The sequence below is a fragment of the Nyctereutes procyonoides genome, unplaced genomic scaffold (assembly GCF_905146905.1).
Source record: "Nyctereutes procyonoides isolate TBG_1078 unplaced genomic scaffold, NYPRO_anot_genome, whole genome shotgun sequence".
Lineage (NCBI taxonomy): Eukaryota > Metazoa > Chordata > Mammalia > Carnivora > Canidae > Nyctereutes > Nyctereutes procyonoides.
The window spans coordinates 345,963-358,669 of NW_026575113.1; the positions used below are offsets into that span (position 1 = coordinate 345,963).

A 12,707-nucleotide genomic window follows, 5' to 3' on the forward strand; every position below is an offset into this window, starting at 1 on the left:
TAAAACATCATTGTGGTTCAAACTCTATTGCCCGGGGAGAAGACAATATTTGTGGAAATGGAGAAGAAAGGAGAAGCTGGTGTAGGGGATGGGACATCCCATGGAGAGAAGCCTGGCAGGTGCTTAGCAACTGGGCTCAGGAAGTTAGGTTTGGAGACACACTCAAGTCCCATAGAGGTGACAGACAGAAGCAGAATGAATATATGATGACGTGAAGGAAGGAGTAAGAGTGGGCTTAGGACTGAATGGGAGAGGATTCTTTGTCTCTGGAGACTGGGAAGAGGGTCCGACAGAGACAGAAAGAGCGGTGAGGGAGAGCAGGCAGTGCAGTGGCAGCAGAAACAGGAGTTTAAGAAGGCAGGAGGGCTAACAGTGTCCAACACTCTACCCAAATCAAAGTGCATGGAAACAAAGAAAGAAAATACATACTCAGGTCATTAGAGGCATCTGGGAAGACAATTCCAGAAGTGTACCAGGGACAGAAATTACACGAAGGGGTTAAAGTTAACAGCTCTAAGAGAAAGAGAACATATTTAAAACAATTCCAGTAAGTCTAATAGTGAAAGAAAGGATAGGGAAATGGATCCAAGTGGTCAAAAAGACAAAATATTGTTTTTTCCCTCAGGCAGGAGTTCCAAGATCTAGTCTTTTTTTTTCCACCAAGTAACCATATGCTCTTGAGCAAGCTGAGCTGGAAAAAGGAGGCAGAGAGGAAGACAAAGGGAGAGGACAGATGTAGGAGGAAGAGCTGACATAAGGCAGAAGAGGAACCAGTCTACAGGCTGTAAACCCTCCTAGGAAAAGATGAAAGGATACCTCTCCCTCAGGAAAGAGAAGCTGAACACTCCCTGAGATGACATGGGGGACGCTGACTGAAGCTGAGACCAGTGGCTCTGAAAGACTCAATGGAGGATCAGCCACGAAGAATAAAGTGTCTGCTTGACAACACATGTCCATATTGCCATGTTTAAGGTGACAGGTGGAAGACCTGACCGGGGCTGTGACGGAAAATTTTAAATAAAAAGAAAAGTGGTAGGAACAAGGGACATCCCAGCTTTCTGTAATACCTCTGAGGAAGGCACCTGAAGTGAGCCAACCCAGCCAAACATAAACAAATCCTCTCACAGATCCATATGGAGTCAGAAAGTGTCTCCCACCAGCAAATCCTAACATCCAAAAGAATATATTTCATGCTTACTTGGAGTATTCTAGTAGCTTTTTGCTTGTAATCAATTAATTCCTGCTTAGAGGACTCCAAGTTGGACTTGTACACTTTGACTTGCTGCTGTAGCTCATCGACTCTCTTCTTCTCGTCTGAGTATTTTCTTTCTGCCAAAGTAACTGCTTCTGCCAAATTCTGACGTTCCACTTCCATCTTATTAAGGCGTGCAGCAAACTCACTCTGTGACAAATTTTTACATTTTACTTATACCATTTCCTTTGAAATATATTTTACAACCATCTGATCAGATGTCTTATGGGATTTTTTAGCTCAGCCCAGCAACATACCAGGGAAGTTAGAAACAAAAAAAAAAACACTTCATTTGTTAGGAACTGAAGAATAGGGAATCTAACGTAGTTGGCTCCCAAATATGGCAATGCATCAGAATCAATTAAGGAGTTTTAAACAAATACTGCCACCCAAAGCTTTACCCAGGCTTACTGACTTAGAATTTCTAAGAGTAGGCTTGGAAATGAAAATCTGTTTAAGAAATTTCCAAGGTGGGGATCCCTGGGTGGTGCAGCGGTTTGGCGCCTGCCTTTGGTCCAGGGCGCGATCCTGGAGATCTGGGATCGAATCCCACGTCGGGCTCCCTGTGCATGGAGCCTGCTTCTCCCTCTGCCTATGTCTCTGCCTCTCTCTCTCTCTCTCTCTCTCTCTCTCTCTCTCTCTCTCTCTCTGTGTGTGTGTGATTATCATAAATAAATAAATAAAATTAAAAAAAAAAAGAAATTTCCAAGGTGAATCTGGTCAGCCTGATACTAGCTGATCAATGGATAAAAACAGAAAGTCTATCAGAAAGCAAATGAAGGGGCACCTGGGTGGCTCAGCTGGTTAAGCATTCAACTCGTGGTTTTAGATCAGGTCATGATCTCAGGATCCTGAGCTCAAGCCCCACATCAGGCTTTGCACTCAGTGTGGAGTCTGCTTAAGACCCTCTCTCACAAATAAAGAAATTTTTTTTTAAAAGCAAATGAAAGCTATAAAGTAAACCACTACATCTTTTTTAATAGCATGACTGTTTTCATTTCAATTTTCTCATGAATGTAATTTTTTAGCTTAAGAAAACACTCTAGGAAAACACTCTAGGAAAACACAAGGCCTATCACTTATTAGCCTATCTAGTTCTGAGATTTATATTTTACCTTCTCAAAAGCTCCCATCACCAAAACACTCAGAAAGTGAGGCAGAAGTCCAAAAGCATTTATAGTTCACACAGCAATAATTCAAGCCATAAACCTTTGACCCAATATTAACTTCTATTTTGAAGAAAAAGAAATCATACAATATGTGGCCTTTGGTGTCTTTCATTTAGCATAATCTCTTATAGGTTCATCCCTGTCATAGCATGAATCAGTACTTCATTCCTTTTCATGGCTGAATGACATCTCCTTGTATGTACACTTTGTTTATCCATTCAGCAACTGATGGATATTGTATTATTTCCAGTTCAGGGCTACTGTGAATAATGCTATGAACATCCATGTATAATTTTCATGGACAGATATTTTCAATTCTCTTGGGTATACACCTAGGACAGAACTGCTAGGTCACATGGTAACTCTACGCTTAACTTTTGAGGAACTGTCTGTTAGGGGAAAACTTCTGAATATGTTTATAACAACTGGGTATGTGAATTATTTTTTCACCTCTAAATTTTATGAAATCTAAAAATAGATTAAGTATTATGTGAGAATATTTATGACTGAATTAAGTATAAAATATACCATATTTTAAAGAGTCAGTTTGGAAAAACAAAGGTAAAATATCTCATTAAAAATCATTAATGATTTTTATTATTAACTACAATGTTGAGGGACGCCTGGGTGGCTCAGTGGTTTAGCACCTGCCTTTGGCCCAGGGCGTGATCCTGGAGTCCCATGATCGAGTCCCACATCAGGCTCCCTGACTGGAGCCTGCTTCTCCATCTGCCTATGTCTCTGCCTCTCTCTCTCTCTCTCTCATGAATAAATAAATAAAATCTTAAAAAAAAAAAAAAGCTACATGTTGAAATGATAGTACTTTGATTTTTGTTGGTGTTTTTAAATAGGCTCCGTGCCCAGCATGGAGCCTGAAACAGGACTTGAACTCATAATCCTAAGATCAAGACCTGAGCTAAGATCAAGAGTCAGACACTTAACGGACTGTGCCACTCAGGTGTCCCAAAATGACAGTACTTTGGATATACTGTGTTTAGTAAAATACATTCATAAGATTCTCAAAAATAAAAAATAAAAAAAAAAAAAACAAAAAAAAATAAGATTTTCAAAAAAACCCACACTATCTGATAGTTACTTTCAGAGCTGAACTATTTTTACCTGTTGAAAAAACAGGCTGGACCAGTGGTCCTCCACCTCACTGGCCAATAGATACACCTGTGAATCTTACAAAACTTAAACACCACTACTTATGCCCTACCTCACACAGTGGGATGGGATTCCCTGGAGTAAAGACCCAGCATCAGAAAGTATTAAAAGCTACACAAGTGATTCTAATGTATAGACAGGGTTAAGAATCACTGAACTAAAATGCAAAAAAAAAAAAAAAAAAGGAAAAAAAATGTGTAATGGTAATGTTTGTTGCACAATAAAATTAAACGAAAAAATATTTATCTCTAATCAATATTATCTATTTTAGTTATATTTCTTTTTTTTAAGGGGTGCTGAGGGGCTATTCCCCTTTTACTATTGACAGGTTTCTCTACAGAGAATGTAACACCCCTTCTCTCTGGGACCACTGTCCAACCTATGCATCATCCCTTCAAGTACCGTCTCAGAAGAAAAGTCCCCACATTTCCTGCCGACATCCTGTTGATCACAGAGGATGTTGAACTTTAATTGTATTCCAGTACATAAGAGTAATAAGCAAATTTAGCAAGAATGAAGCTAAAGTTTCAAACACTTGGTTTTTGTCACAGAGATTTTTCCAAAATGCACTACAGAATTTTATTAAATAGTAAATGCATTATAAAGCAGCATAAAGTCATTCCTCCTCTCTAACCTGTATTTGTTTACAGCTCTCTTGCTCTCTCTTCCGGGCGGCATCCGCTTCATGCAATCTCTCCTGAAGAGTTTGCAGAGCTTGGTTCTGCAGGCTGCTACCTTCGCTGTGATCCTGCATTATTCTAAAAGAAAAGACACCACTTGAAAGGACAGTGTAGGGATCCCTGGGTGGCACAGTGTTTTGGTGCCTGCCTTTGGCCCAGGGCGCAATCCTGGAGACCCGGGATCGAATCCCACATCGGGCTGCCGGTGTATGGAGCCTGCTTCTCCCTCTGCCTACGTCTCTGCCCCTCTGTGTGTGTGTGTGTGTGTGTGACTATCATAAATAAATAAAAATTAAAAAAAAAAGAAAGGACAGTGTACAAGTGATAAGGGGGATTAATTTTTAAAGCACTGGCTTGTTAGCACTAAAGAGATGGTTCGACTGGGGTGCCTGGGTGGCATAGCTGGTTAAGCATCTGACTCCTGGTTTCGGCTCAGGTTGTGATCTCAGAGTCCTGAGATCAAGCCCTATGTTGGGCTCCATGTTCAGCACAGAGTCTACTTGAGATTCTCATTCTCTCTCTCTCTCTCCTTCTGCCCCTTTACCCACCCCTCCAAAATTAAAAAATCTTTTAAAAAAAAGATGGTTTGACTAAAATATTCTTTTTAGAAAAGATTTATTTGAGAGAGAGAGAGAGAGAGCACAAGCAGGGGGAGCATCAGAGGGAGAAGGAGAAGCAAGCTCCCCACCAAGCAGGGAGCCCAACGCAGGGCTCAATCCCAAGACCCTGGAATCATGACGTAAGCTGAAGGCAGATGCTTAATCAACTGAGCCACCAGGGATCCCTTGACTAAAATATTCTTAAAGATATCTTTTTGCCTTTTAATGGAATACAATCTATATTTTTAGGCATCCAAATATATGCATATATAACATATCACTATATGTCAAAAAATTAATAACACTATGTTTTTCTAATATTTTTAGATTCAGAATTTGCTAGCAATGCATCTCAAGATTCGAATAATCAACTTTTAATCAAGCACATTTCCAACATTATTAAAATATAAATTTTACCTCTCTGAATTACAAAAGCTAAGTTTTCATAAGGTAGTACACACTAGTGTTTATCATTACTTAATATTGGAATGAATCTTTCCAGTTCCCTTTTTCATTATTACTCGAATGAGCTACCGTGACTTTTCACTCTGTAAGGCTTCCAGGGCTTCAGTGCGAGTGTTCAGGAGCTGGTCAGCTTCCTGTAGCCTCACTTTCAGCACAGCCAGTTGAGAGTCCTTGGCGGCCACCGCTTCAGTCAGGTCATCTACTTGGGCTCGAAGTTCTCGAGTTATTCGATCACTCTTTGAATGGTCAACATTCCACTTTTCAACTCTTGCTCTTGCTTTGTTTAATTCTTTAAAAAAGAGAGAGAGAAATTTCTCTATTCGTGCAGATACATTTTTCTCAGAGCACATACAGACTCTTTGTGTCCCTATCGTACTTACTGCCAAAATTAAGAGCTTACATATATCTTCAAATTTGTCCAAATGGGATACTCATTTCTCAAGGCCATCATTCACATCTATATTACAGTTAATAGGTTGGAAAGGGCATGATGTGAGCTGCTTTTCTATAAAAAAATTCTTTTTGAGACATATCATAAAGCATTTGGAAGCCAAAATCAGTATACAGCAGAGTTCAGAACACTAAACCAGTGAGTGGATTTGTGGAGTTCTGCGAGGGACAGGAAGAATGCAAATACAAATCAAGGGTAGATAACGTACACTCCGGTAAGACCAAAACAAACAAAATCAAAACCTGAAGATAAACAGGAAAAAAATCTGTTTCTCTTGATTACTGTAGCAAAAAGATACTATTTTTAAAATTGAGAACATTGGTGCAAAAAGAACAATGCAGTACAGATTTCCACATCCTTGCATATCATCTGTAACAGCAGTTTGCAAGCAAAAAAATATTTTGTTTTCAATATTGAAGCAAACTCTATAGGGTCTCAGCAAAAGCTCTATTTCTCTGCCTACATGGGTCTGGTAAAGTGAAGCTTTTGCTGAACTCAGTCCAACAAGCCTTCAACTTTCTTCCTCTTGTACTCTTCTGGGCTTCCATCTGTGTCTTGGCAAAACATTTCCCACTGTCCCTGCACTCCTTTCCAATCACTGCCAGGAACCAAGGCAGAGACTCCTTCTCTTCTCCCTTTTTTTTCCCTCAGCCACACTTATGTTAGGACTAACATATTCTGGCCCCACAACCTCATTCATAGGATTATTTATTTCTGAGGAATCCAAGGGTTTTCTACTCTAGGGCCTCTTTACTGCATATTTCAAGAGGGTATTATTCAAACTGAATTCCATGTTCACTTTACATCTCCTGGAGCAGTGCAATACTCTGACCACGCCTACAGGTGCACTCCTTTGTTTAATCCCACCTTTGGTTCATGAACAGTCCCCGCTAAGGTTCAGAAGACATCAAATTAACCAGATGATTACTAATGTTCTCAATTCTCAAATTTCATAACTCCTAAAGAATGACCAAACAAGCCAATGCTCTGTTTCAGGTTGGAAGGATGATGGCTGGTCCCATTTCTAAATCTAGGCCCTATACTTCTACGGAAACACTATAAATTTCATGTGAAATATTTCTAAGTTTCAATGTAATCACGTTCTGTTTATTTTAAAATATTAAATTCCTAATCTTCCACAATTTAAATAAGGCTCTACCTTCTTGTGTTTCCTTGGATCTTTGGAGTAATGAGGCCATTTCCTGATTTAAAGACTGAACTTCATTCCTCAACAGTTGATTCTCCAATCGGAGATTAGACAGTTCATGTGATTTGCCATCATGAGTAGGTGTTGGGTTGTGGTCAGTGGAGGCAGCACTTGATGATACATTTTCCTTTGAAGAATCCTCCTGAACTTCATGGCCAGAATCTGAATTATTAGAAGATTCTGTAAGAAAGAGAGTATATTTTTGTGACACTGAAACACTCACTACATACACATAAAAAGCTTACTTTGGTAGAATGTCTTTTGGCTCAAGGTGACTGCTATAGCTAAAATATCATTTAAAAAAATCACTTAAATTCTCAAAATATTTCCTTTTGATGAAATTTCATTGTCCTACATGGAGGCTATAGAGCTCTAAGGATTTCAAAATTTGGATGTACTGAATGAATGGTGATAAAGAACAAGCACAAGAATACAGTTCTGGAAAGGAGAAAATCAGAGATAATTTAAGAAGTTAGGTTTAGGTAAAAAGAGTTTGTTTCCCTTTGTCTCCAAAGCATTTTCTTAAAAAAAGAGAAAAGTCTTTTCAGTGAAAATACTAGAAAGGCACAAAAGAACAGCTGTGGGTTTCAGCAAGGAAAGTAACAACAGGTCAGAGCAATTTGTTACATACCAAACTGGAATCTAAAGTGCCTTACAAAAAGAGGGACTCATAAATTCAGATTCATCTTATTTTCAGTACTGTGATCCAAACATGTTTTACTTAAAAAAAAAAAATCAGGTATATGCTACAAAGCGAACTATATCTAAACGATAAAATGGACTAAGTAACTATATGGGTAAAAAAAGCTGACACTTCACAAAGAAAGATAAATGATCAAAAAGCATATGAAAAAGTTCTCAACATCTTCAGTGATCAAGGAAATGCAAATTAAAACCACAATGAGAACCAATACAAACCAGCCTGAATGGCTAAAATTAAAAGGACAACACCAAATGCTGACAAAGACGTGAAGCAGCCAGAACTCTCACAGATTACTGGTGGAAGTACAACACAATATATCCACTGTGGGAAAAGGTTCTGTGCGATTTCTTATGAAATTAAATATGCACCTATTTCACCCAGTGACTCCCCTCCCAGGTTTTCATTTCCAAGAGAAATGAAAACATTTTTCCCACAAAATAGACAAGTGCAAGAATGTTCATAGCAGCTTTATTCACAATAACCAAAAACTGGAAACAATCCATTGCCCATAAAAGAAAACGGATAAATTGTGGAATATTCGATAGAACACTAGAGAATAAAAAAGAACTACTGATATACCCAATAACATGGATAAATCTAAAATGATGAGTAAAAGAAGTCAGAAAAGAGAGTGTACACACATACATACTACATGATTCCATTTATATGAAGCTTTAGGACAAAAACTAAGGTAAAAGGGATGCCTGGGTGGCTCAGTGGTTGAGCGTCTTGCCTTTGGCTCAGGGCATGATCCTGGAGACCTGGGATCGAGTCCCACATCAGGCTCCCTGCATAGAGCCTGCTACTCCTCTCTCTGCCTGTGTCTCTGCCTTTCTCTGTGTGTCTCTCATGAATAAATAAATAAATAAATAAAATCTTTAAAAGAAAAACAAAAACTAAGGTAAAAAAATCACAACAGTGGTAGTTGGGGAAATAGGGTGGAAAGATTAACTGGAAAGGGACATGAGGGAAAGGGGAAAGAAGTGTTCATCATCATCAAAGTGTGTGTTACATAGATATAACCATTTCCCTGTACAGCTAAGATTTGTGCATTTCAATATACAGAAAAAAATTATGAGATAAATGGAAATCTGAATAATGACTAGTCACTAGAAGACACTAAGGAATTATTAAAGTTTTAGGGTGATAATGGCATGGATGTTCATTTCTAAAGCTTGCATATTGGGGCACCTGGGTGGTTCGGGCAGTTAAGCACCTGACTTCAGCTCAGGTCATGATCTGAGGGTCTTGGGATGAACCCTACAAAGGGGCTCCCTGCTCAGTGAGGAGTCTGCTTCTCTCTCTCCCTCTGCCCCTCCCCCTGCTTGTACCCCTCCTGACTCTCAAATAAATTAATTTTTTTTAAAAAAATAAAGCTTGCATTTTTAGAGTAATAAAATGAAGTATTTCTAGAAGAAACGATAGGAGATCTTTGATTTGCTTCAAAATAATTCTGTGGAAGGTAGAGGTAAAGGAAGGGATGGAAAATAGGGGGTATAAATAAAATAAGAATGGCTGTCAAGTGTTGATTAATGTAGCCAGACAATAAGTAATATTGAAGGGAGTCATCAAAATCTACTTTGATATGCTTGAAATTTCCAAAATAAAAATCCTTCTAAAGAAATATATATCCAAACTTGTGGGATATACCTAAAGTTGTATTTTAGAAGGACATCTATAGTGTTTACATTAAAAATGAAAGAAAGAATGAGTTTTGTATCCACCTTAAAGGCTACAAAAACAGCAGAATAGGGCAGCCCGGGTGGCTCAGCGGTTTATTGCCACCTTCAGCCCAGGGCCTGATCCCGGAGACCCGGGATTGAGTTTCACGTTGGGCTCCCTGCATGGAGCTTGCTTCTCCCTCTGCCTGTGTCTCTGCCCTCCTCTCTCTCTCTCTCTCTGTCTCCCATGGGTAAATAAATAAAAAAAAACAAAATAAAAAAAACAAAACAAAACAGAATAAACCCCAAAGCAGAAATTAACAATAAAGATCAGAAATTAACAAAATAGAAAACAAACTTGCTAGAGAGAATTAAAATGGGACATATCATAAACACTATGCCAAAAAATTTTTAGATGTGTACTATGTTGAAACCTACCAAACTGTATACTTAAAAATGTATAATATATTATATGTGAGTTATACTTAACACTATTTAAAAATAAAGGGGGGGAGGCATTTAGCTCAGTGCCAGATATTGATATTTTTCTGGTAGTATCTGTGATCAAACTTTAGTTTCTACAGGGTCAGTATGAATGTATTAGTGTCCAACTGGGTTTGTTTCAGCTATGACACTTTCATTATTTCCCTAAAATTAAGTAAAATAAATATAATCTCCCAAAGTGTATATGGAATACATAAACTCTTAGGGAAAAAAAAATGTAATTTACCAAAAACAGAGGAAATGGAAAACCAGTGGAATCAATAGTTAAAATTAAAATCTTCCATTAAGAATACTGCAGGGGCGCCTGGGTGGCTTAGTCAACTGATCATCTGCCTTCAGCTCAGGTTGTGATCACAGGATCCTGGGATCCAGCCCTACATCAGACTCCCTGCTCCGGAGAATCTCCTTGTCCTTCTCCCTCTGCCCTTCCCCTAGGCTTCTGCTCTCACTCAAATAAATAAATAAAATTAAATTTAAAAATACCACCAATAATACCACCCCAGACCCTAATGGTTTTACCAGTGAGTTCCAGCAAACAATCAGGGAATAAATAATCTTACATCAAATAATTAAGACAACAGAAAAGGAGGGAACATTTTGCAATTCATTTTATAAGGCTAACATAACTAATATTAAAATCTAACAATATTACAGGTCAATTTGGCTTATGAAATAAATGCAAAAATCCTAACCAGAATATTAGCAAGCTAAAAGTATACCACATTAATATTAATGAACAAAAATCATAAAAAATCATATGCTATCTTACGCATACAGAAGAAAACACTGCCAAAATTCAACAGTAAAATTCAAACTAGATATGTATAGAAACATTCTACACTTGATTAAAAAAAGTACCTATGAGAAGCCTAACACATACATTGTATTTGGTGAAACAAACCATTCTGTTTAAGACAAAGATACAAAATTGGTTTTCAGTTCAAGCCAATGCAGTGGGGCAACGAAAAGATTTTTTTTTTAAGATAAAAAAGGATTAAGAAGAAACCAAACTGTCATTATCCACAGATACCGTGCTGTTTAAAATCTAAATGAATGCACAGAAAAATATGAAGATTAAGAGCTATGTAGAGATCGTTGTGTTAAAAGCCAATACATCAGCAACAGAAAGCAAAAATTAAAAAGGATACCATCTACAAGCTTCAAAAAATACGTAAGACCTTCATGGAGAAAACTATGAAATCTTAAGGAAAGACATTTAAAACTTGAATTGAGATTATACCATGTTATAATGGGTAAAAACCTCAGTAATGTAAAGATGCTGATTCTTACTCAACTAACTGTCCACATAGAAGCAATGGACTCCCAATAAAAAGGCTGACAGATTTTTTGTAGAATTGGAAAGCAAATTCTAAAATGAATATGGATGTAAGAAAAAGTCCAAGAATAGCCAATACACTCTTGAAGGACCAGGTGGGAGAAATTGCTCTAGGAGATATCAAAATACTATAAAACTACATTAATTAAGACAGTGTGGCACTGGCACAAAAACAAATAGCCCAATGAAACAGAATTAAGTGCCACAGTGCACTTAAAAACACAGTGATGTAGAGACGGATACTTGATAATATGCCAGGGGTGACACTGCAGATTGATAGAGAAAGGAAATATTTTCAATGAATCATACTGGTTGCTGAGATAACAGATTTTCAACTCCTCTCTTCTTTTTCATCTGAAATATATGAAGAATATCTATGAATCAATAAGGAAAAAGACAAATGATCCACTGGAAAAAAAACTGATCAAAGGACTTGAACAGGCACTTCCCAGAAGATGAAATCTGAATAAATATCTGAAAAGATGCTCAACCTCATTAGTACTGAGAAAAGTAAAAAACAACAAAACTTTTCACATCTGAGTAACAAAGCATAAAGTCATTGAAAATATCCCATATTGGTGAGAATGCAGAGCAAAAGGAATATTAACCACAGTTGGTCAAGTATAAACTGGTACAACTTCTTCAGGAAACAACTCTGGTATACCAGTATACTTGAACACCAGCACACCTCACAACTCAGCAATTCCATTTATAGATATTTCTAGGCATCCTAGGGCACTGGTTTTCAACCTAGGGTGACCTTGCTCTCCAAGGGACGTCTGGGAATATAGAGAAACATTTTTGGTTGTCACAATTGGGTATGCCATTGGCACCTAATGGGGTAGGAGGCCAGGGATGCTGCTGAACATCCTACAAAGGACAGGACAACTTCCAACAACAAAGATTTATTCTACCCAAAATGTCAGTAGTCCCAAGATTGAGAGACCCTGCCCTAGAGAAATAAATTTAATCTTTATAACTTCCATGTATTGGTGTACCTGGGTGGAATGGTCAGTTAAGAGTCAGCCTTCTGCTCCGGTCATGATCACAGGCTCCTGGAATGGAGCTCCAAAGCGCCCCCATGGCATGGTGGGCTCTCTGTTCAGTGGGGCGTCTGCTTCTCCCTGTCCCTGCTACCCCCCACCCCCCACTTATGCTCTCTCCTCCTCTATGTCAAATAAATAAATAAAATCTTTTTTAAAAAACCCCAAAACTCCCATGTATTAACTGGTTCTAACCAGCTTTCCTTTGTTCCATCCTTTGACAAATCTAAGAGGTTTTCCTTAAAGGTAAAAAATATTGTAACTTTCTTTGAAAGACCTCTGTTAACACCACATTGCTATGTCACTTCCACCTTACACTGGCCTAGTAACCACCTGGAGAACAAAACAAAAATATCACATGCCATGGCTCTGTCCCCAGAAAGTCTGATTCAAGAAGTCTGGGGAGGAACCCATTTTTTATTAATCACACAAATGTTTCAAATGCAGGTCGTTTAGGGACCACTCTTTAA

At 38.2% G+C, this 12,707-nt stretch overlaps 1 protein-coding gene across 2 annotated transcripts in view; it reads right to left on the reverse strand.

The window, feature by feature from the left end:
* GOLGA5 (golgin A5) overlaps positions 1-12,707 on the reverse strand; it is a 32,842-nt gene that overhangs the window by 16,240 nt on the left and 3,895 nt on the right. For both annotated transcript variants that reach the window (XM_055333669.1, XM_055333668.1), the window contains exons 3-6: positions 6,943-7,170; positions 5,402-5,621; positions 4,223-4,346; positions 1,199-1,402 (exon numbers count right to left, since the gene is read on the reverse strand). In XM_055333669.1, coding sequence (XP_055189644.1) covers positions 1,199-1,402; positions 4,223-4,346; positions 5,402-5,621; positions 6,943-7,170 — 776 coding nt within the window. The remainder of the gene's footprint in view (positions 1-1,198; positions 1,403-4,222; positions 4,347-5,401; positions 5,622-6,942; positions 7,171-12,707) is intronic.